Source organism: Rhea americana, unplaced genomic scaffold, assembly GCF_003343005.1.
Source record: "Rhea americana isolate MKP2758 unplaced genomic scaffold, rheAme1 scaffold_303, whole genome shotgun sequence".
Lineage (NCBI taxonomy): Eukaryota > Metazoa > Chordata > Aves > Rheiformes > Rheidae > Rhea > Rhea americana.
This window is the reverse complement of record NW_028186428.1, coordinates 367,295-391,550: the sequence shown is the minus strand read 5'-3', so window position 1 is coordinate 391,550 and position 24,256 is coordinate 367,295. Positions and strand designations below refer to the sequence as shown.

General features: G+C 47.4%; 3 protein-coding genes across 5 annotated transcripts in view; 2 read left to right on the top strand and 1 right to left on the bottom strand.

Annotated features, from left to right (window-relative positions):
• Positions 1 to 376: 376 nt before the first annotated feature.
• On the top strand, positions 377 to 17,689 carry FAM107A (family with sequence similarity 107 member A). Of its 2 annotated transcripts, none has more exons than XM_085309801.1 (4): positions 377 to 462; positions 8,473 to 8,647; positions 13,118 to 13,274; positions 14,113 to 17,689. In XM_085309801.1, the coding sequence occupies exons 2-4, from the start codon at positions 8,478 to 8,480 to the stop codon at positions 14,218 to 14,220; spliced, it is 435 nt and encodes a 144-aa protein (XP_085165927.1). In that variant the 5' UTR covers positions 377 to 462; positions 8,473 to 8,477; the 3' UTR covers positions 14,221 to 17,689. The 2 variants fall into 2 exon arrangements, 1 of the variants encoding a protein (XP_085165927.1); XR_014896450.1 differs by lacking the exon at positions 377 to 462 and having other exon boundaries at positions 14,113 to 15,705; positions 15,826 to 17,689.
• KCTD6 (potassium channel tetramerization domain containing 6) overlaps positions 9,546 to 24,256 on the bottom strand; it is a 37,061-nt gene continuing 22,350 nt past the window's right edge. Inside the window, exons 4-8 of the transcript XR_014896449.1 lie at positions 18,493 to 18,775; positions 16,488 to 17,244; positions 14,433 to 14,666; positions 13,772 to 13,898; positions 9,546 to 10,685 (exon numbers count right to left, since the gene is read on the bottom strand). The gene's annotated coding sequence lies outside the window, so the exon portion shown is untranslated. The remainder of the gene's footprint in view (positions 10,686 to 13,771; positions 13,899 to 14,432; positions 14,667 to 16,487; positions 17,245 to 18,492; positions 18,776 to 24,256) is intronic.
• ACOX2 (acyl-CoA oxidase 2) overlaps positions 20,202 to 24,256 on the top strand; it is an 18,599-nt gene continuing 14,544 nt past the window's right edge. The window contains exons 1-3 of one of the 2 annotated variants that reach the window (XM_085309794.1): positions 20,202 to 20,653; positions 21,279 to 21,451; positions 22,493 to 22,655. In XM_085309794.1, the coding sequence (XP_085165920.1) occupies positions 21,292 to 21,451; positions 22,493 to 22,655 (323 nt within the window). In that variant the 5' untranslated portion in view covers positions 20,202 to 20,653; positions 21,279 to 21,291. Of the gene's footprint in view, positions 20,654 to 21,275; positions 21,452 to 22,492; positions 22,656 to 24,256 lie in introns of both variants that reach the window. The other variant, XM_085309795.1, reaches the window with a different exon arrangement.

Below are 24,256 nucleotides of genomic sequence, written 5' to 3'. Positions count from 1 at the left end.
AAAAGTAAGTTTGCGATTATCAAAAAGATTGCTAAGCATCTGTCACCGCTTAACAGAAAGGAAATAAGCTGTTCCCCGCGCCGTTTCCAAAAGGCGCCTGGCTGATATCCCTTGTTAATCGTTAACAGAGCACGGGATCCCAGGCCTGCCGTCCTGCCTTATCGCAGTCTGACGCATGTAAATGGAATTATTAACCAGCAAAATCTCTGCTGCCTCCCGAAAGCCGGGACCCTGCTGGCGCCGCCGACCCGCACAAGCGTTCGCGCGCTCGGCCGGCGCGGCGCGGAGCCCCGCTGCCCACCGGCAGCTCGGCCGCCCCGAACCCGGGCTGGATTTCGCCTTGCCCGAGGCTCCACAGGCCTCCAGGCTCCGCAACCTCGGGCGGCTTCGGCGGGTGCCGCGGCCGTGCTGAGTCCCGCGCCGCAGTGCTGCCAGGAGGAGCAGGGAGCGCTGGCCATACTGGTAGGGAGAACTGGCTGGACTGGGGGGGGGGGGCGGCACCGACATGCACAAGTGCTTCATGGAAAGGGGGAAGCCAGAGGCAGTGGGTGGCCGGCCGGCGAGGGTGGGGGACGGGAGCCGCGGGGCCGCCGCTTGGGCCCGTCCCGCCGGAAAGCCCCCGGCGCTCGCCGCAGCTGCATGGAAATCAGGGCAACCGGGGGGAAAAAAGCCTGCAAACGATCGCCCTCCCTAAGGGGCCGCTCGCTGCTGAAGCGGCGCTGCCCCTTTGCTCGCCGCCTTCTCGCCCCGAGCGCGGCCGCGGCGCCCCGCAGGTTGCCCGCGGCTCGGCCTCGGCGCCCCGCGAGCCGCGGCGGCCGCCTCGAGTTACACCGGCCCCGCTGCATTACGAGCACTACAATTAGGCTCGCTGAATTATTCAGCGCTATCGGTGAACAGCGGGCAGCAGTCCCGCGCTCGCCCTTCCCTTCGCAGCGCCCATCCGAGCGCCGAGCGACACCGCCGGCCGCGCTGGGCAGGGCGAGCAAAGGAAATAATGACGAAGTAGCATCTGCCAGTCTTTGGGCTCGCCACACCGGTATTATTATTATTATTATTACCCATCGCCAAGGCAGTAAGCCACTGCAGTCATTAAGCTAATGTGAAGGAACGACTGGTATTTTGTTCTGGCTGGGCTCCTTTTTGCAGATTAGTTGTTGCTTTAAGATGCATTTTGCAGCCTTGACTCGCCTGTCTAAAGGTTTCAGCAAACCCAAAAGCTCGTCCCCAATTGCAGCAGCAGCCGCTTCTCGCCCAGTAACGACGGCACTTTGGTACCTCGTTCTTCTCTGAGCCTACCAACTGTGCAGGAAATGGCTTTGGAAAGCAAATGTCCCGGCCTGGGGGATCAGAGCAGCCCAGAACCACATCGCTCGTCCGCCCGGAGGCAGAGCCTCGCGCAGGGCGGGCAGCACAGCAAGCCAGGCTCACCGCGCCGCGCAAACCTTTGAGGAGCAGAGACCTCAATTTTCACTGTCCTGTGGCCCCACAGCAATGCGGGAGAGAGCCCCTAGTCCAGCAAATGAACCAAGTTTCCCAGATTTGCAAGACCATCAAAACCCCACTGTGTTTTTTCTCATCTGTAAATGTGCACAGGAGATGTTCAGCTGGCAGCAACATCAGATGATTTCAGCACAGCTAGCTCAGTATATCCTAACAGCCTCCTTCCCTGGCACTGCTATGAGGATTATAAGGCAGAAAAACTTACTAGACTTGCAACAAATTAATATTTCCCTTCCTTAAGTTGTGATTTTAGAACAAGAGTCAAAACAACTGCCTTTGTCCAATGCTTCACCTTGCCAAAGTCTCTGCATCAGCATCCACCATCGACAAGCTGATGTGCCAGGTTGCTCGATACGACCGAAAATGTTACATAAATCTCCTCTAAAGGCCTGAGAAATGTCAAGGCTACATGTGTAGGATACACCCAGGGATGTAAAAGGAATCAAGCTGTGCAAGACAACTCCAGAATAACCAGCAGGTAAAAGTGCAAGCGGTCTCCTATGGATTATGTACTGCCTCTCTTGGGTTTCTGCACGACTCGTGTACAGGATGCTGAGATACACCACAGCCTGCACCTGAGCATTTCCAATACATTCCTGTTTCAGAAATGCACTAAAATAATTGCTGACCCTTCATGCCAGGAGGTATTCAGCACTCAGCTGGACAAGGTCTGAAAAACTTGATCTAAGTTGGCCCTGTTTTGAGCAGGGGCTTGGACTAGAGGATCTCCAGAGGTCCCTTCCAGCCTCAGTTATTCTGTAATTCTAAAATACCATGTACAAATTTTAGGAAAATTGTGCAAATTAGCAAATTTCAAGAATCCAAGAATTCAAGAATCCAAAGTTAAAGATGAACCTTCATCTTAACCCTTTTCTGTAGCTTAACATACAGCATAACCTCTTCCGTCATTACGCTGCACTGGGACAAGCAGTAGGGCCTAACTCCAGTTCCATTTTAGACGGTGGAAAATATAGTTATTGTTTGAAAAATGTTTGTTGAGTATTAAAGCACAGAGCACGTCAGGAACTCTCCCGGCGGACCAAGGGTTGCCTTCTCTCACAGCAACGCAACTGCAGAGTGCTGCGGTGGACGTTACCGCACCTAGTGCGTGGAGTCCAAAACATCAGCTGGCTCCTCTCGCCGACAGGATTTCGTCTTTCCACCAAGATTTATGAACTTCTAGCGTGAGAACATTAGAAGTCTCACCTGTAGGGCCCCTGGCACTGCACATGCAAATCACTTTTTTCCCCTTCTCTTTTTCTAACGTGAAGGTGCTGGAAGTCCACGCTCTAAAAAGAACAGGTTAACTTCTAGGTAACAACTGGAAGTGAGCGTGTACGGCCACTATCCTAGTGTTTAAACAACCGAGCCTAGCGCAAAGATCCTGGGCTCCCAAGAGTTACTGCCATCTGCTCACAAGCTAATGCTAATGCATAAAGCCCTTGCAGCGTGGGTGAGGACAGTCCCGCACACCTGGAGCCTTCCTAAGGGAAAGATGAAGAAATAAGATCTTTGTGCCTCTGAATCGAGGTCAAGCATCTTCCTTGTACTGTATTTATTTCTAGCATTGGCTCATCCAAACTATTTCTAGTTTTTCCCCCATTTATAAAGCTTCTCCCAGATGGTGTCACAAAGTGCTCTGCTCTGATGTTCCTACCGTGATTCCAACAACACGCAGAAAGTCTGCTTCGCCTTGTCAGCGAACAAGGTGCTAAGCCAGGCCGAGACGAGGCTTTGGGAGGAGCAGAGCTGGGCACTGGAGGCACCACGAAGAGCTGGTGCACTCAGTACTCACACTTTGGCAGACACAACGCAGCTTCAGGTCAGAACAGAAATGTCAAATCCTTGGATAGGTTAAAAAATTCCAGAAAAAAAAAAGGAAGTTTTCCCACTGTTTCAGCTGTACATATCATAAACTCAAGTTATTTCACAGGCTCAGATTACTTGTGTAAATACCTTTGGGCTAGCTTTGATGCCTCATGCTAAGTATGTTATTTTGCAGTTTCCTTACCTGCGGGACCAGGTAAGGACCCAGCTTCTTTCAGCATTATTTTCTGCATGTGTCCTGAACTTGGTTCTTTGAAAAATACATTTTTACAAATAAATCCCAAGCATTCAGAAAAGTAGAGATTATTCTCTGTAACTATAGTTTTAAGTGATCATTCCTGTCCAGGAAATGGTCCCTCAAGCTAGTAGTGTTACAACCCCTGATCCGGGAAAGCCCTGGAAATTTTCTCCAGTCTCATCTTTTCTACCAAATAACGGGGTCTCACAAAATAATGAACAGTGATATCACCTGATGCTGGATCCCCTTCTCAGAATAATGCCTTCTGCCTATTTTTATGCCAATGACATTCTCCGCCCAGAAAGTGATCCCATAAAATACTTGAGGAAGAGCAGTTTGGTGCTTTTCTAGCTATTTACCCGTATTGAAAAACTTCTCCCTAGATGGTCTAATCAGAAAATCAGTGCTCAAATAGTACAGACACTAGAAGTAAGAGACTGCAAACAATATTTATTTTATAGATTCCAGCTAAAATTAAACACCAACCTGTGCTGCAGAAGATAACATCAGTGGTTTTGCAAGTTAAACCTTCTGGAAACCAGTCGTACAGCATTGCAGAGAGAAGTAGCGCCTCAGCACGGGGTTGCACACAGTGCTGAACATGGGAAAACTCCGCTTGCAGGACGTGCAAGGGGCCGGAGCGAGCGCCTGTTGCGGGGGGGGATGATGAGCGAGCAGAGCTTGGCGGTGCTTTGGCAAAACAGAAGTCAAGGGGAAGGAGACGTGCTTGCTACCCGCTATGCAGGCTCACCCCAAAGCCACGTTCAAGGGCCTGGGACCCCGCGGTGGGGAGGCTGAAGAGAAGAGACGGACAGGGGACGGCTGGCAGCAGGGAAGGAATCTCATGTGAAAACCTGCAAAAAGCGCCTGAACCCCGATGTCCCTGCTACACCCTCCATTCTCCTAAAACACTGCAAATCCCCAGGTGCTGGGCAGGAGCCCAGACCCCTGCCCTAAAGCTTTTTAAACATGACAGCTCCAGATTAATTTTCTTTTCCATCTCTTTCTTGTTTCTCCCCGGCCCTGCTGAAGCCAGGCAGCCAGCTGCAACCAGACCACGCACCCCTCCGGCTACCTGCCCTTTCCGGGGCCGTTAATCCCCTTAACATTCCTGGGGATTATTTTCATCCCAGCAGGACAGCGAACAAGGAAACCAGAGGCAGCTGACAGCAGGGCACAGCGAGCAGCACCAGGGGCTGCTGGCAACACGGAGGGGCTCGCGAGGCTGCCCGCCGCATAGGGACAGGGCGATTAATCCTAAATAAATGCTCCGTGAAGGTTATCTCCAAAATGCAGCAGCAGCAGCAGCAAAGGGAAATGCAGCTGAGCCCCCATCTCCCTGCCTGACCCTGGGCAGGGACTCGAGAGCACCCCAAGGGCCGGCAGGTCTGTTTGGGATTTAGGAGACTAAGACAAAAGCCACTCGGCTTCCCCAGCACCACACCACGTTTTACATTCCTAGTAGGGTGTAGTGAATTATTCTCATTTGTTATTTATTTACAGTTATTTACTATGTTCAGGTTTTCAAAGATGCTCAAAGTTCCATTTCCCAAGAGACTGGGCAAAGCGTAATGGGAAGCGGAAATGGGTTTTGCCAGGATTGCAGACTTGTGATTTCATCGCAAATCTCACAAAGTGGGGGCAGATGTGTAAGGGTTTCTAGGAAGTCTAAGCAGGATTTGGGGCTTCAGGTTAAATCAGAACAGATTTTAAAAAGTCATTTTTCTCCTCCAGCCACTTGTACGTGCTGGGGCAGGACTGGGGAAAAAAAAAGAGTCAAATGCTAAATATTTCCTGTGAGGTCTCCTAGATAACAGAGCAAGGCTGGGAGCTCGTTTTGCAGCTTCGCTTGGGAGATGAGTCATGTGGGGTGTGAAGCCCAAATACCTGCCAGTACCTGTGGCCTTGGCCTGCTCATCCAGGCAGTCTTGCTTCTGACATATAGAAAATTGACTCAGAAACGTACCTTTCTTAGAAAGCCTCAGACTTTTAGAAATGAGGAAAGGAAAAGCATTTTAAAAACAAGCACGCTGCCTTTTAAACAACAGTGCAAACCAGTTCCATTTGAAAGGTCACGCCGACTTTCTGAGCACAGCAGAGGGTGTTAAAATGCACATGTAGTTTTTGTTTATATCTTGCCAAGAGCAGTATAAAAATGTCTACTACCTTTTGCTGATTTATGCTGGTGGCCAAGGAAGTGCCAGAGCAGAACCTTGTTCATTGATCTACAGCTGCATCATGCAAAACCAGGCATCCTGCTGTAAATCCATCGCAGAGACCTGGCTTGATTTACAGCTCCAGCGCTATAAATAATGACAAAAAGCAGCCTGATAGCAGTCTATCTCCTCAATACATGGATATGAATTACATCAGGTCTTGAAGATGATAGATCTACTCTACTAGAAACATTTTGCATTGGGTCTCTATCCACCAAACTGCAGAAGAAAGGATGCCCTGTCCTTACTCCCAGCATAACCCTAAGCTGTGTTTCAGGAGCACTAATGCTTTTATATTCCTATTTTTCTTTTTATGCTCAATGCAAATGAAGATATTTCTTGAATTGTGACAGATTAAGGTCCTCTGAAGATATAAAATGCTGTTTGTAACTAGGCTCAAGGCTCCTTCCAGTCATTTTCTGGGACAAGGTCAGTGCTTTGACCTTGTGCCTGGGCAGCAGCCCGGGTACCCATGGCGCTTGACCTGGGGGGCAGCAGCAGCACAGATATCCACTGGAAGTAAGAACCTCATTGAGGGTATCTGCACACCCCAGGACAGATCTGGCACAGTGAAAATGAAGCTAAAAGCTACCTGCTGGGTCCTGCTCAGGCGAATTACAGCCATCGTGAGGACTTGTGCGTGCTGATCTAACAGCCACCTGGCCAGAAATGCTCCCAGTGCATTTCAGTTCCTCCCACTCCTCCCTTCCCAGCATTTTGGGCATTTGTGCTAGCTTCAGGGGAAAGCTCCCTCTCCGTCTTCAGTAAATAGACTGATAAATTGCTTCTATTTTCCAAGCCTTGGTCATGCAATGTTGGATTGCTACATGCTGCTGCGAATAACCACATTAGCCTGTTCAAAACCTCCAGGCTTGGCCACGTTGGAGCTGCTGGTTCGCTGGCTGCTTCCACCCCAAAACGATGCATAACCAGTGTGACAGGATTTTGTGCCATCACGCAAACCAAATGCAGGGTAGGGTAGCTCTCTTCTAAATGATGGCAAAGGGACTGAGAAAGGGGCGACAGGCTGAATCGGTGACACTAAAGCCAGTCTTTTAGCACAGCTGTCCAGAAATGGTATTTTCTGTTTAAGAGATCTGATATTTTTCAATGTTACTCCAGGGAGAAACTCTCTTGTTTGAGGAACAGGGAACACATTGCTTTGCCATTGGAAATGGGAGTTCATCCATTTCATTCCCACCCAAACAAACCTTTGCTTTTACACCTCCCTTTCTTGTCTTTCCTCTGCCTTTTCTCCTACTTTTCTCCTACAAAAAAAGATCCTCAAGAAAGGAAATAGGAGGAAAAAAAAAAAAAGGCAATTTTACCTCGGTGAAAGTTTGTTGTGTTTTCTCATTGTTTGAAATTTAGTTTTCATTTAACGAAACTTGGCCAAAAAAAGTTGTTTTGTGTTAACCCTTGGCTGTTCTTCGATGCACGCACTGAAGAATCTGAGCCACCTGAGCCTGTGCAGTCTGGCCCCACAAGGGCACGAGCCAGCCTGTCCCCAATTCTCGAGGGCCAACAGCGACATATCATCCTAGAGGAAAATAACTTGATACAAGGAATCACTGGTTCCGGCTTCCTTTAAATTTGTACCAAACTCCCGCCAATCACACTCCGGTAACAGGCTCCGATTTGTTTTAACTTGTTCCCAAAGCAGTAGGGCACTGGCCGCATTAACATTCAAAAAGAAGTTGTTTGGTATTGAATCGTTTCTTCGGCAGTATTCTTTCTTACCCAATTCTGTTTGATTGCAACCCACTTTACACTGGGTAAGTACTTGCTGACTAAGAAAGACCGACTCTAACCTGCTTGCTCTTGCTTTATCTATTGATTTCTCTTTTAAAAGGTTTTTATACATAAGACTACAATAAGGGAGAAAGGCAACACTACCAAACAAGTTTTCCTTGCTGCTCCACCAACCCATATAACTTCACACTAGTCTTCTCAAAATATTATAATGGTGAGACGTTTACAGAGGTGGAGCTGCCTACACGCTTTTCCCAGGACTTTTGTTCATACTGGTCAAATTCCAAATTTTTCAAGTGAGTAGTTAGGAATAAATTGCTTTTTCTAGGCGCCTGATTAGACTGCACACTGGCATAATTATAGTCTGCCCAAATGCACTTTACACTTAAAGACACAGTACACTGCATGTATTTTGTCTTGTAACGTGTGCTTTGCACTCACTTTGTGCGTATGTGTGTGTGTGTGTGTGTGTGTGTGTATTTGTACTGGAGAAATGGAGAACATTTGGAAAATATCAACAGCCTTGTGGTTTGCCTGAAATTCAAGCCGCCGTCACTTAAGAAATAGCAGACCTTTGTTCTTACATGCAGAACATACAAAATTGCTACAGCATGATCACATACTGCATATACGAATTATGCTTTCCTTGGCACTGGGCTGGATCCTGAATATCAGGCCAGTAGGATATCAGCAAAGCCATACATTGACAAGAAATTTTGGATAACTGCATCTGCAATCGGTCTCTATATAGATACATTATGTACTATGTAGAAGTACTTCCTTGGGCCCATGTTTCTGAAATCCTCTCATATCCTAGCACCCCCGTTGCCGCGCTAGGGCACTGACAGCATTGGCCAGGTCAACCCAGGCAGCTGCTCAGCGCAGTCCAAATCAGCGGTTGTTTCGAGTTTTAGTGCAAACATCTCTCTTTTCTTTCAGCATCAATGTACACCGAAGTACAGAGGGAACAACCAGACAGTGGGAATATCCTGAGTCATCCAGACTACATAGATGGGAACCCGGATCTTATCAAACCTAAAAAGCTCCTAAATCCTGTAAAAGCCTCAAAGAGTCACCAAGAGCTGCACAGAGAGCTGCTGATGAACCACAAAAGGTAAGAGGAGGCCCCCACCTGCCACCGAAGTGGTCTGCGAGGTGCTGAGCAGTCTGAGCTCGTCAGCCAGATGCTGCTGAATGGCCAGAGACGGCTTGCGAGTTAGGACACGATAAATCCCTCCACTTTCAGACACAGGATAAAACTTGCTGTAGCCCCTTTTCTCTTTTCTTTGAGCAACATTTTTTTTCCATGAAAAAAAAAAAGAAAGAAAGAAAAAGACTGGAAGCCTCTGCCATCCTGAGGCGTTGTCAGGTCCTTTCTGGAGCTGCTCACTATTTTCCCGCACCGCGAGCCACAAGCTCTGGAAGCTGCAAATACCTGGGCCGAGATCTCTGCATGCAAGGCATCCCCGCTGTCCCCTTCTCGGTGTCATATGAAGGCTCCCTCCCTTGTCCTGATCTCTCCATCTCCGTGACTCACGCGAAGAGGCTTGCCAAGTCCATCCCAATGTGCTGCGTTCCCATGTGCTTTAAGGCTTTGGGGTCAATCCAGAGGCAGTAAGAGGGGCAAGCTGGATGGAGCTGCGATAGCATCAGTGGGAGATCACACATACAGGGAAAAGGCTAATCCCTATTTCCATAAAAATCAAACTGCTCCTAAGGTAAAGATAAAGCTAAAATTTGCATTCCTGATTTCCCATCCTGTCACGCCAGTTTAACTCTTTGGGGATACAAATATGGCATCAAGATTATGATGACAGGGACTGAGGACCTATATCTGCATCATTACTTTACAGCAAATGAAATGCCTGAACATCAGTGAAGGGGGAAAAAAAAGTCAAGCCTTTTTTTTTTTTTTTTTTTTTAACACAGCAAGAAATCTGTGGCTTTTTACAGAAGCTTGCTGAATACTTAGAAATACTCTGACATGACCACACTTTGCCTGTCTAATTAAAAGGAACAGAGACTCTTGGAGAGGACTAAGTCGTCACAAGGACGAGCCATACCCAGCCAGCAGCCAAGCCTGCCAGTGGCTGCCTCAATTAATACGGACATCGGCTGGGCTCAGGTCTGACTGATTGATTCTGGAGCTCACAGAGCCATGGAAACACAAAATTACCATGCCTCAGCCACCCCAGCCCCCCACTACTGAGGTGGAGTTAACTGTCCCAGATGGATATTTTTAAAACTTTCTGGTTTAATAGTGACCATATCCTGCCTAGTGATGCTGCTCAGCTAAAGGCTCACCACACCTTGGCCTTGATCTCCCAGAATGTAATTCCCGTGTAACCACAATCACAAGGGAACAAAGCATGAAAAACCATTGCAACTTAAACAGTAGAGATGAACAAGGAAACATGAGCTGTTGTTTGCCAAAAGCTTGTGGCTGTCAGATAAGGTTGGTTGGTCAGGCTCAAGGTGGAGCAGAGACTGGTGTCAACAGGATGTGGGACAACAACAACTGCCCTTGCAGTAGGGCGGTCCTGGAGGTGCTCGGCTAAACCGTGGGGCAGGACAGCAAGGGGATGAGCAGGATGATGTGACAGGATAGACAGGGTACAGCCCTCAGGGCACCAAGCAGGGCAAGCTGGCAAATACTGAAGTGCACCATCGTTTGCTGTTTGAGTCCTATGCCCACCACTATATTATATCCACATTTCCCGTCAGACACTGGCAGAAGGCAGCTCCACTATAACCATCCTGCCATCTCCTCAGCCCTCTCCTTTTAGTCCTGTACATCTCAGAGAGAAACACTGGTTGTGGAAACCCATTTAAATTTGCTCATGTTCGGGTCTCCCAAATATTTTTCAACAAATACGTAAAACAAAGCCTACTGCAAACAGGAATCTACCTTTGCTGGTTGCTTACTGTTGGATCTTTAACCAAATATTTACCCCTTTTTTTATTCTTTTTTTTTTCTAATTTAAAAACAGGAAGCGATTAAACCTTTAATCATCCAGCTTAGGTTTGGAGCCTTGTCAGATTTAGATCAATTTTAATAGTCTCTTCTGGTGTCTCTGGGTTCCAAGACAATCAAACGCTGTCAGCGTTTGTCAGAGCCGGTCCACAAAAGCCACCAAGCTGACACGGATATCCTAAATGGAAGGAGGAACAGCAGTTGTAAACATCCTGCAAATCACTGTCAAAAGCAACATTTTTGCCTCCTGCTATATGTTACTACAGAGGGAGAGAAGGGGAAGAGGAGAGAGAGGGACCTATGGCTTGCTCTTGTTTCAGCTTTGCTGTTGTTTTTTCCCCGTAAGCAGAACCCAGGAGCAGCTCAAGTGAGCGGCTCGTGCAACAAACCCCTTATCCTAGCCTACACCTCTGGGTACTAACTGCACAGGCCAATTAAATCAAAGAACAGTAACAAATCCAAAGGCAACATTACAAGCAGTGTCTCCTGGAAGCCAGGGCAGATTTACTTTCTCTCAGGCTTTGGAAGCAGCATCTCTGTAACATCTGAGTTCCTTCTGGCTTAAAAAAACATCATAAAAGCTCTCCTGCCAATCCTCCTCCTAACTTTGCTTATGCTACTGTGAATTTTGTCCTGCTATAAAACGAGAAAAGAGTCGACCATGGGAAGCAATGCCAAACGCAGGTACTGGAAGCATCCAAGGACCTTGGTCCCCCAGCCATGTTGCAACAGTGCAGTGGTTTGCTGCATCTGGAGAATATTTCCCTCTCCTGTCTGCCAATTAAATTTCTAACAATGTTAGGTACTACCTCAGTGCCTGACATCTTGCCAAAAAAGCTACAAAGTCCACAAGGTTGGAGGTCTCTGCTTTCTGTTAACCTTGTTAAAAACTAGCCAGCCTTCGGTCAGTAGAAACCTTCCAACACCAAGAAGTTTTGCGTTGCTAGCAAGGCCCGTGATGGATGCCCACTCACCCCACCAAGGTTTCTTCATCTGGCTGCAGGGATCTCAGACATGGACCTCACTGCAAGATCAGGTCCCCTTCCAAGAGGTGGTGTCCCCAGCCTTCCCACCCTGCCAAGCGTGGCCACACACCCTGGCAAGCCTTCATCCGTGAGACAGGGGAACTCATCTCCTCGCCTCGAGAGCGATCTTCCTGCAGAGGAACACAGAATAGCCCACGTTTTACAGGCTCTGTCCTGTGAATACAGGTTATCTGTGCTCAGAGTATTTCCTTGGAATGTAAAATAGCCTCAGCCCATTGATTGAAACGGTATTAAATCCAGCCCACAGAAGTGGTCAGGCTCCAGTCCTTCCTCATGCATGACACTTATGAAGTCTTCAACTTATTTTCCTTAAAAAATACAACTTCAGTCAATTACTTCTGGTAGAATGCACAATTCCTATTTCAGTTCTCTGTTTTTCTGCAAGATTATTTACGTGCCAGTTGCTATTGTCAGCAGAGCCCAGCAGAAGACATCACGTGTAAATACAACCTCAACCACTTTTTTATCATATTTTCTCCAGATATACAAAACTCTGCAGTTAGAATCAGATCTCCTCCGACTTCAGCAAATGTTAGACTTTGAAGTTTCAGGGTTTTGCCTCTCTGGTTAGGATTCACAGAGGGACAGAGAGTCACCAGTTTTAGTGATTTAAGCCAGGAAGTTTATGAATTTTACAGGAGGTTGATTCCTTTTGGCACAGAGGACCATTGAATCCATATCTTAGAAGGGCGGGAACCATCCCACGACCCACGCCAAGCACATCTGGACTTGTTCCACATTAACATCTATTCCTACACATGCTTATCTACTTCCTTGTTCTCAGGAGAGCAGCAGCTGCTAGGACAGTGGCCAGGTCATTTGCAAAAAGTAAATCTTAATGTTTAAATTCAGACATGGCAACACTTGAAGTGTAGGTTTATGAAGTTTGCTCAGAGGACTTCCTTCAGCACTTTGCCGCATATTTATGCCTGAAGTGTATTAACATGTCCTTGCAGCGCCTCCTTTCCAGTGATCCTACCCCTAACAAAACAGGATTTTAGCAGTCCCATTTTAAGATGCATTGATAGGGCTGAATGGGAGCCAGGTGTCTCCTTCATCAGCAAATGCTCTTGCGTCTGGGAGAAAATGACCTTTCATTTTGGCCTATAACCCAAACTCTCCGTGTCAACAGGGTGTTCACTCTAATCTTCAGCTCTGAAGCAAATCTGGATGCCACAGGGAGGAAATGAACTGCCAGGACAATTATTGCAGTTCAACACCTACCCCTGCTGGTGGGAAAAAAATATTCCCTAAATGCAGCTGAAGCAGCTGCTGCTGAAATAATTAAAACTGGTAATGGCAAGAGGCAAGGGATGGTGCCATTTCCATTCCCAAGAAAGCAAGCTGCAGCAGCCCAGGGAACAGGGTTCACAAAACTTCCAACGCTGCAGGGCAGCAGCCGTGGCTGCCGAGGCACAGGCTCCCCACAAAATGCTCAAACCCTTGCAGACCCACTTGTGGCCCAGGTCCCCACGTTTCCATTTAATGCTGAGGACAGCCTTTTGGTGGCTACACAGCAGGGTGAAGGTGCTGTGGCACTAATATATCTGCTTTTTATCCACAGAGGCTTAGGAGTGGAGAGCAAGCCAGAGCTGCAGCGGGTGCTTGAGCACCGACGGCGAAACCAGCTCATCAGACAGAAGAAGGAAGAGGAAGAGGCAAAGAAGTTGCAGTCGCCTTTTGAAAAAGAGCTCTTAAAGAGGCACCAGAGGCTGGATCAGGTAGAACTGTGTTTTCAGGCGTCCCCAGGTTATCCTAACCCCCATACAAGGAACAGACCAGAGGGGAGATGGGTATGGTGAGGCTCAACTCAAAGCATGGCTTTGCTACCCTTGCATAAAATGGGAGCCATGGAACATAGTTCCTAACAGGTATCCTGGCCAAAATCATACTGGGGCGTTGCTGGGGGAAGAGTTCCTCAGCCAGAGCAGACCAGGGGCCAGCAAGCAGGGAGGTGGGGTGACATGCAGGGTGGGCAAGTTAACTTGCGTCTTTTGAAAATAAAGTAATTCCCCATACCATTTGCCAATATTTGCACTCGAAACAGATAAAATGGGTGTATTTAATAGCACAGGAGGTCCCTTGCAACAATATCAATTAAGCTAAGACCACCTGAAAAATCAAAGCCCAACACTCAGAGAAAAATCAGGAATATGGAAAAAGGTTGTTTAGGGATAGATCCATAAAGACTCTGAATATAGAAGAGAGGCAGTACAACCTTTAGATGATAACCTAATGGTAAGAGCATTTCCCAGGCTCACAGGCCTCCTTTCCTTGGAAGGATTCAAACCTCCTCCCTTCTTTCATGCCAGTTCTGGAGTGAGGAGCACTCTCCACCTTTTCCACTGGAGAAAAGAACAAATAATCAGTGGGTCAAAAAAAAAAAAACACTAAGAGTGAAAAACAGAACGAGTCAACACGTGACTTACACAGTCATTCAGTTCTGGGCAATAGTAACTGGACCCTGAGCATTTATGAAACCCACCATTTGAACATAGTTAATGAATTGCACTCTTATCCTTGAGTGGGCACAGATAATGGTGACTGTTTGCATTTCAGCTGGAGAAAGAGCAAGAGAAGCAAGACGACCATGCACCAGAATTCATTAAAGTCAAAGAAAACCTGAGAAGAACGTCGACAGTGAGCGGGGAAGAGAAAGCAGTGTAGCTTCTGCCAAACCTCAAAAGGGATCGTACCGAGGATGGCGCTAACACACGCATGCTGACATCTCTGTACATGGTGAATGTTCACAACCATATCTTTGGGGCTATTTACTGTTACTAACGCTTGCTCCAGTAGAATGCATAAAAAAAAGTTTTCGCATCCCAGGAAGGTATCATAACAGAAAAGGTGCAGTATTCACTAGAAGAAATACTCACATGAGAAGATGCAGAGAGAAATGATGTCACTTTCCCCCCAAACTGTGGGTGCACGGTAACCTCCAGCTAGCTCTTGGTGACTCTTGAGACAACAGTGCATGTTTAAGCCAGAGAAGCCTGCGGAGGGATGAGCATTGCCACAGGCTGGGAGATTCCTGCCTCAGACCAGAGGAGGACTTGCTGAGCGCAGGGTAGCAGGAGGGCAGCTGCAGCTCTGAAGAGCCTCGTGGAAACCTTTACGTGACAACCGAAAGGGGCAATCTTGTTATCACTGAGAACAGCCCAGGTGACCACAATGGCTTTCCCACGGGTTACAGGTATTGTACCACTACGCAAGTCAAGCCTCATGGATGTTGTGCGTCTCAGCAGCACATCGCTATTATTAAACTGTTAGAAATATCAACCTCTGTGTCCCTACACCCATTCAGCATTGGCAGATACAGTGCCACAGTTCTTCACAAGCATCAGTCCAACCAAGTTTCAAACCTGTTTGAATACAGTGAATTAGCCAGTTCTGTGTGCAGGCAAAAAATACGTTGGACTATACCACAAATGCTCCAAGTGAGAGGAAAATGCTACATGCAGAAAGCAAAGGCTGAGTGTTTTCAATGTGAGTATTCATGGAACTGGCTCAATGACCAGGTGGTAGATCCATGCAGATGGGAAAGGTCAGAGTGGCAGAGAGATGAACCACTTCTTGCTCCTGAACTACTGAGTTTAAGTCCTTCACCCAGCAGCTGGACATGTGCTGCCTTAGCAACCCAGGAAATAAAAACACTCACTGACGGAGGGGTGGTAATGTCACACTGGTATCAGGCTGCTCTCCTGTCAACCTCTTTGCCCAATCCTGGAGCACAGCTGACATCTTTATGTGCTAGGGGCTACGGCCCATAGATACTGCTGCAAAACTATTTGTCAGTGCTTCTTATCCCCTTTCCCAGAGGTCAGGGCTGCCACCTTGCAAAGCTGAAAGTCTCCTGGCTGCTAGTAGAGCAAAGCTGAGGTCAATGGTGTCTTTGCACCATTTATGGCCAGAGCCTACCACATTTATGGGACACCTGAGTAGAAAATCTGCAAAACTCCTGGACTCTTCTCCACATGCACCTGTGCCTTGAGGGTGCCCTCATCTAGAGCTAAAACTTCTTCAGGAATATCTCAGCTTCTTGTTTCTCGCATCAGCCCTGGTATAAATCCTAGACAACATAACTCACCAGCTGCCTTTGAAAACTGGTTCTTAAACAGCAAAACTCAGTGGACACAGCCAGCTGGGAAGGTAATACCTGATTAAACAATATCTACTCTCCATATCTCCTTGGGATCCATATGTGAATAAAGGGAAACTGGGAATTTACCACATCTTTGTTAATTAAAAGCTTACTAATTTATTCTCCAGTCCCTCCAGTCCAGCAGTGTACTTCATTTCAAGGACTCTTGCTCAACCTGGTAGCTCGAGGAAAACATCTGAGCTACTCAATGGAGCGTCAAGCCCAGCGATGCAGTTACGTGGCCGCTACGACAGCGAGATCGCAGAAGCCCTTAGCCCAGTTTCAGATCTCGAGAGCTCCATCTCACAGCACTACCTCTGTGGCAGATTTTAACCCTACATTCATCATGCTTATCCTAAACAAATTTTTGTTTCAGAAATCCAGTGCATACGGTCACTATGGGTCAAACAAAATCTGAAATGAAAATGAGCTATTATGTCCTTTCTAATCGTGCAGTTTTTCAGGTAGTTTAAAATTCAACCCACAAGGAAGGAGTCGCAACTTTGGCTTTCAAGGGGAGAAAAAACCCAAATTTCTTCAAGAGAAAAAGGTGTTGCTAAGAATGATTTTATATGGCTGTAAAGAATGCTATATAATATCCCACAAATAACATCAATTTAAATAACAAAATAGAATTTACTAAGCTGGGCTGTTGTGAGGGATCATAGTGCAGATTAAATGATCTTCATCAGAGAGCTCAAAAAAAAAAGAAAAGAAAGAAAAAGCACAAATTAACCCGTAGTTTTGCCACAGATTAAATTAATCCCAGGAGAAACAAGCTGTTACTTACCAGTGGAATCAGTGTTAGCAGCTCACTCTGTGTTGGACAGGGGTGTTTATGGGAGTCCTTGGGTGGAAAACCTTCCCAAAACGCCTCGGTAAACTGAGCACTCGTATGATCAAAGAAAAGGCTGCAGATGTAAACGTTCCTGCATCTGCTAATATGATCTGAAAAGAATCAAGGCGCACGGAGCACGGCAGCATGCAAACCCCGTCTGCAAGCGCTCCGGAGCGTCTGCTAGTACGTTTTCAGCTGATGGCCCACAAGCGAAGCCGAGGGTCCGATCTCACTGTCCCGGCTCAGGCCGGACTCACATAGCCAGAAGAAATCCCTCCGGCTCACCACGGCATCATGCTCACGGGCTGTGACCAGGGATCCAGCCGCACGCCGCGGACCCACCACCAACCCGGCGGTGGACGAGCACCGCTGGGCAGCTGTGCCGGGCCCCGGAGCGGCCGCGGGGCTGCAGCAGCCCAGCGGCGCGCGTCCGGGCGCGGGGAGACCGTGGCCGAGGCGAGGGCTGCAGGCTCGAACCCTCCGCGACAGCGCTTTGGGGGCGACGCTTTTACTGCTGAAGCATTCGCTTAAAAATCACATCGTTTCCAAGCACAGCCGTTCTCACCTTCGTGAGCTGAAGATTACCTCCAGTGCTGGACCTGGACCAAGAGTCTGTAAAACCTTCGCTGGACACTCATGTTTCTTGATGTGGCCACATCTGTGGCTGCGAGGCTGCAGGAGAGTTACTTAACTCCAGCAAGAATTTCATCTGAATGAAAAAAAATGATCAGTGTTGACATTATCAGGAAGAGATTTGGGGAAAATGTTTGTGTGCTGTTTTCTTTTAAATGAATTTTTGAATTTTGGGTCTATCTCCTATGTCCCTAAACCACTTTCCTAAAGAAATGTGACACATCAAAAGATAGAGATTCTCAAAGTATTGCTGTAACATGATTTTTTTGCACTGCATATATTGCCTGTGTGGTAGATATCCTATATACTGTGTTGGTGTTTATACTTATAAGTATATAACAACTGTACTCAGCTGTCACTGCTCACACTTTTTATTTCTTCAGAAGTGTGTGCATTAAACTAAGTGATGATTGTATATTTTGCTGTTTTCCACAAGAAACTGCAAAAAGCTCCAAGGATGCAAGCAGACAACAAGCCAAATAAACTGATCAAAAATAAAAATCACTTAAGTTCGACAGCGACTTGTTCATTAGTACTGTGTTAACTTACTCATCAACAAACCGTTTTCATCTCCTGTGCCCAGGGTTGTATCTATTGCTTGTTCCCAAACTCCGTCTCAATTTACTGAAAGTTTTAGGGCACAACAAATGCAGGATTGGGCTCTGTGCATGGAAGTTTGTTTTACTGAAACTCTGTATGTTAAATTTCTTCCTAGCAAAACAGGCCCACTGACCTAGCAGGGCAAACCAAAGCCAAAGGAATCCCTTGCACTTGGAATTAATTTGAAAAGTCAGTTTTGAACAGAAATATAATCCTTATGCTAGTGAGTTCATTCTATTATTTTTAAACATTTTAAAACAGTTTTAGCAACTACCACAGACAGTATCTGAGCTGTGATAATTCAAGCAAAGTCACTCAGACCAACCAGATAATAAAAGAAAGATTATAGTAGGATGCTTCACATACATGCAGGTCACACACACACACACACTATCCAAGATCCAGCACTGAAACTGAGTGCAAAAAAGCAAACTAAAAGAACTTCTCCAACTCATTAGTGATATCCTTAATGCCAAGGGCATTAACTTCCTATTCAGAAAAATGGTGGAGATGATGCTTTTCTTTTTGACACCGGATATCAGCTGAGGTTGCCGCACTCTCTGCTGCGCTCCAGACCCTCCATATCCGAAACGCTAGGGCCCCGGATTCGGGCAATCAGCTCATCCTGTTACAGAGACAGGTCACTACCAAAGTCTGCTCTTCAGCTGAGGTTCAGACCCCCCAGATACCTCCTCTCGAGCTGCACCACCTCTCTGCAGCTTACCGTAGGAGCTCACTTCTTTCTCCAGAGCTGCCACGACACATTGCCCGCCTCACTTCCCAGGCACACACCACACAACGGGGCACGTCTTTGCTGGACGGCGCAGCAGGATGGGAGACCGGCGGCAGCGGAGCGTAAGACACCATAAAATGCTTTGGCAACCTGTGACAGCCCCAGCCAGCGAGGCTTCGTTGGACTACACTCCTGCGACTGGCCGCGCTAACCACGTCCCTTCTTCAGCGCACGGATTTCAAAGTTAGTCTTTCATGTCACGGGAGTTCACCTTCTGTGGAAGAGAGCAAGAAACAATCATTTCTGTTCTTCAAAGATAAACTGCCCTTTGGGTGTAATCAGACTGCTCCTTTGTTTGGATCCTCCTTATTTCTAGAGTTTTCAGTACCAACTTCGCAATTTCTGTGTCGTGCTGAGTTATCTTTTCCTCTGCACTCATTCCTAAAGTGCTGTTAGATAGCTTGCTGCAATGCAATTGCTTACTACAGGACCCTTATTTTTAAACCTACCTAATTTACTTCTCTCTCTACTGTCTCAGAAACAGCAAATTCAGCTTTTCTTCCTCAAGCTAGCTGTAACCTCAGACAGGGCATGGCTGGGTATTCCCACAGTGAAGGTCACGTTCTCATCTGTCTGTCCTAGGTATTTCTTTACATTTAAATTGTTGCAAGAAAAAAAAAAAGTCTGAAACTGCCAATGACTGCCTAGTTTTATGCTGATAGAGCCATCATAAGAAATCTGTGATTTCAACAGGAGTCCTGAGATACACATGCTTAGGGAAGAAGAGAGAAACATTGAACTAAAATTATCAACAGTGTGTAGAGCTGTTCTTCCAACACATCTCAGTCATATGCTCTGGTGGATTTTGTTGGTTCCTACCATATGCTGTGAGCTCCACGTGCACCCCACAGGCATGTGGACTCCATTTGTATGAAAATGCCACTAGGTATACAGCTCATGCACGAGGCTGAGCACTTCCGACACCAGCCAAAAGAAAAGAGCAGAGCAAGCAGAAGCTCCACGGTTAACCTCAGAAAGAGGTATCTTGCTCCCAAGTGCTGGCAACCCCAAATCACCGCAGGACGTGATGCTGCGCGATATGGCCTGGGATACCAAGGAGCGTGTCCATGTTCAACACCCCATCGCGCTGGCAGCACCTTTAATCTATAGGTGCACTGTGCGGTCCCCGTACACGTACTCGCTGCACTTACAGTCGCTTGCCTTGAGGTATTGCCGCTCCTCACAGCTGCTGGGTTTGCTCAGGCTTAAGCTTACAATTACAGCTGTGTGAAACTAGCTGATCCATCTCCCGCTCCTTGTGCAGCTTCTCATGGTGAAGCAGCTCTGCAGTATGGCGAAGCGCACGTGTTTCGCTCCCCTGTCTGACGAATCAGCTTTGGGTGAGGGAGAAGTACCCCAAACTACAGAAAGAGCTCAGGACAGCACCGTAGCAGAGCCAACCGCTCAGTAACCCAGTCCGGAAAACCTCGAGCAGGGCAGACGAAGGTGCTCCCCCCCGTCCTTCCAGCTGACGACTGGGCAGATGCGTGCAACGGAGTCGCTTCTGCTTGCAAAGTGCAGAAAACAGGGGGAAAACACAAACCTCGGGACAGGGGCAGGGAGGCGCGCTGGGTAACAGCCGAAACTGCCGGCAGAGGTCAGCTGCAGCCCGCCGGGCCGGGCGTCCCCGAGGACGAGGGTACCGCCGGGGGCCGCGGCCGAGCCGCGTAGGCGCCCGCTGCGCGGCCTCCCCGAGGGCGACGGGCTGCGCGGACTTTGCACCCGCGCAGGCACCACGGCTCTGCGGCAGCCAGCGCGCAGGGCTGGTGCGAGCGCCCTGCGCACGCTCGCCCTTTCTCCCCGCGGCTCAAGGGCGGATTTGGGTTGCTGCTGTTTACTCCGAGCGCCCCTTTGAATCCTCTTTCCCTGCCCAGACAGCACGACCTACCCTGAATCGGAGGTCTGAACATCAGAAAAGCCGGAATTAGCGTCCGCACTGAAAATCCTGCTAGCGAAAGGATTCCCAAGTTGGAGGTTAAAGCAAAGCAGAGCCGCGGAGGAAGCAGGACGCCGCGGAGGCGGCGCGGGAAGGAGCTGCCGAGCGCGGACACGGCCGGCGCCCGCGACCTGACATCAGGGAGCCTCCGGCCAGGCAAGTCCCGGCTGCGGCAGTGGTGGGGACGCGTAACGCCGCGGGGGGGGCGATCGGCAGCGCTTAAAAGCCCTCATAGGCGTTAAGATATAACTGGGGGTTGTTCCAATCTTATTTTCTCATAAAATCCTGGGAACGGGCAGGCTGGTGAAAGTGAAGCAAAGCAAGCTTTTATGTAATAAATAAATAAATAAATCATTAAAAATCTCCATTTTGAGCCCTTAGAGTACCCTGAACTTTCATATTCTCTACTGTTGCAGCAGAGACAAGGCAGTGCTTAAACACTTATGTAAACCCTTTAAAAAAAAAAAAAAAAAAAAAAAAGATCTGGCAGGCCTGCTGCTGAGTACAAAGTACGCTTCTATCTCTTTTTTCAGACCACAGTGCTCTGCAATAGTTGCAGAAAGCTTCCCTGTGCCAGCTGGCCTTTGCCAGGGGTGAGCAAGGGAGCCCCAGATCAGCCAGGCTACCTGTGCCAGCACAAAAATCTTGGCCAACCTATTTGTAGTCAAGTTAAACCATTTGTCACTGCACTAAATGTCACCGTCATGTAAACGGAACAAGACATCAACCACCAGTTCAAGGGATGCCAACTACCAACAAGTCCCATCCCTCTTGGCAGCAGCTCGGCTTCCAGGATGGCTCTGCTGGACTCCAGCAGACACTCGCAGGACTCCGTCCTCAGCGGGGTAAACCCCGACCTTGCCAGCGAGAGGCTGACGGCCTCCTTCAGCGTGGAGAAGCTCACCGCCGTGCTGGACGGCGGTGCCGAGCACACTCGGATGCGGAGGGCCGTTGGTGAGTCAGTCCTACAAGGTCTGCTCCTCCTTCACATGCTGTTTTTTGTATTCCTGGATATTTGCTTATTGTCTGTCTTTTAAGATAAAAGTAGCAGAGCGGAGTTGGTGCCCTCCACTGGTGTAAATCAACATGACCCTGTTGCTTGAGCTCCACCAGTTTACACCAGGCTGCCTTTCTGAAGCTTTTCCCCGTCCCTATTCTCATCCCCAAGGCTTCTGGCAAGACTGGTTAAACTGGAATACAAGCGAGCAGCGCGCAGACAAGCCTTTCTGCGCAAGCAGACCTGCACGCGCAGAGGGGCTAGAGCTGCGCCGCAGACGCGCGACGCGCGTTGTGCTTTGACCGAGGCAGAGCGACCCTCCTCAGCCAGGCGGGAGACGCCTCGCGCGCCACGGTGGGTCTGTCGCTTGGCGGGGGTGGGATCCTGTCTCGCTTGCAATGTGCGGGCTGAAAGATGGCTTTGCTGAGAACGACTAGAGGAAAGGATGCTCTTTCGACCCTGTGGTTACACCCGTATTAGAGTCTTAATGAATGAAAAGAGCACAAGCAACTGGAATTATGTGCTTTATGGTATTACTGTAATTAAGTGCGTCTTAACTGAGAACGGACTCAAAGGTTTCAAGGCAAAAAGGGACCAGTGTGATCGTCCAGACTGACATGGAAAGAGCAAGCCAAAGAGTTGCTCCCTAACACTGTGAAGGTCCAGTCAAGTCCCAAGCCGAGCTGCCATTTCCAAGTAGGACGCCCCAGCAGGTACCAGGGCGGCTCTGACCAGTAGCCACCTCTACGCAAAACTCATAATTTCAGCACTCGCTACCATTTAATCATAAGAACACCAATTAGAAACAGCCAGATTTGTAACATTTTCTATCTGAGGAAAAACTCTCCTGGTATAAAGTCACCTCCTACGCACCAACCAGGGAAGGTACCTTGTGCTCCAAGACGGAGCCTGCAGGTCTCGGCAGATGTGTCGCAACAGGACTCCAGCTTCCTGCAGCAAGGCCACAGCAGAATAAACTGTCCTGTATTGCCTTACAGCTGAAGCTATTGAAAGCGACCCTGTATTTAGCCGAGAAAATCAGTATTTCCAGAGCCAGAATGAGAGGTATGAAGCCGCGGTCAGAAAAGCTGTTCATCTCCAGAAAAAGATGCGTGAGATGGGATGGACTGAGAACGGGCCTGAAGTCAAGTACATTCACAGGTAACCTTTTTTTTTTTTTTTTTTTTTAATATACAACTTTTTTTTTTTTTTGTTAAAATGCCTGTACGCCAACACAATGAGCTTTGGCAAAGGCTGGGAGAGGCCAGCTGTTGATAGACAGGGCTTTGATACTGATGTTGCACAGGTTTTCATTTTAGCAGCATGCTTGGGAAAAGGGAAAATTATACACGGAAGAGAACTACTCAAGGAGCGGCACAGAAACAGGGTACTTCTGTATGAAAAGCAGCTTGGTAAAACACAGCAGTTCACATCACCAGCGTGATACATCCGCTTCGACAAGTTCCTAGCCTGTGCTGCAGCTCTCACACTACTCCTCAGCCATTTTTAAACCTATAATCAGAATTTTAAGTGGTGCTATTTCAGCTACATAACTCTTAGAGAGTTTGGCTTTTTTTGAGAAAATGTCAAATTCAGCTAATCTAGAAAACTTGTATTCAATCAAAAATTACCAAACTATGCTGGCATGACATGAGAACTTAGTTTGTACATAAATAGAAGGAAATACTTCCCATAATTCTTTTGTTCAAGATTTTACCTTAGTACTTTGCATGGAGTTGAGCTCACTCTTGTAATTGTTTGCCCCCTTTCCCCCCGCCTTTGCTAAATAGAGATGCTCTGTTGCTACCGCCCAGTGCACACGGCCAGTTTTGCAGGGTTACGTACTCGCTAAGAAGGGGCAAGTTTAAAAGCATCGTTAAGAGAGTAGTGCCTCCGTCTTACAAAACACTGTTGACATTTTTCCAGTATTTCATCATGTGAAAATTATAATTTTTTTATGCTAAGCTCTTTGCCTCCTGTAGTGAGTAGGACTGATAAAAGGGGAAATTTTCTGTCAAGAGCTCTTGGAGCTGATAATTACATCTCCAAATAGAGAGCAGCTCTCCGCCCTCAGAAGGAAAAAAACCTCAAAGATTTTAAAAACTTCGCACAACTAAACAGCCCAGAGACCGTCCTGCCTATGCTTGCTTTTATCAAACACCTTGACGCCACAGGGTTTAGCAAGGCCAGCCTCGTACTAACTAGTATTTTACTGAATTAAGAACATAGATTGCCTTCTAAGATAATTCTTTTGCTATGATACCCAGGTGAGCGGCAAGTTTTTTTTTTTTTTTTTTTTGTTATCAACAAAAAAACTGATGCCTCCTGGCATTGGACAGAGCACACCACTTGTACACATCTAAAACTCACCTTTGAAATTTCAGTTAAAGTAATACTGTTTCTGGATGAGCTGCCAAAAGTTTATTAAGTTATCTCTGTTAATCATAGCTGTTTTCCTTTCAATTCTTCTTTGTTCATTTTTCCTCACTTTTTCAGCATAACTAATTCTCTCTCCAGTCTAGTATAAAAGAAAGGTCATAGTCATTTGTTGAAAATAAAAGGTATCTCTTAAGGTAGTTATCATAGCACTGGATAAAGAAGGTGCTAAAAAAAATCACACAGTACCAATAAAAACAGCAGAGCCATTTTTTTTTAGGTATGTGAGCACATATATTCATATCTGTGAGGCAATTTAACCATATTCTGAGGAATTCCAAAAAGAGGAAATATATTCCTCACATTCTCTTTTTATGATTTCTATC

Excerpts from the sequence above, each read along its gene's own strand:
- FAM107A (XM_085309801.1), top strand. The coding sequence starts at position 8,478 with ATGTACACCGAAGTACAGAGGGAACAACCAGACAGTGGGAATATCCTG. Across the intron at positions 8,648-13,117 it reads CTGCTGATGAACCACAAAAG|AGGCTTAGGAGTGGAGAGCA; the intron begins GTAAGAGGAGGC and ends TTTTATCCACAG. Across the intron at positions 13,275-14,112 it reads GGCACCAGAGGCTGGATCAG|CTGGAGAAAGAGCAAGAGAA; the intron begins GTAGAACTGTGT and ends TTTGCATTTCAG.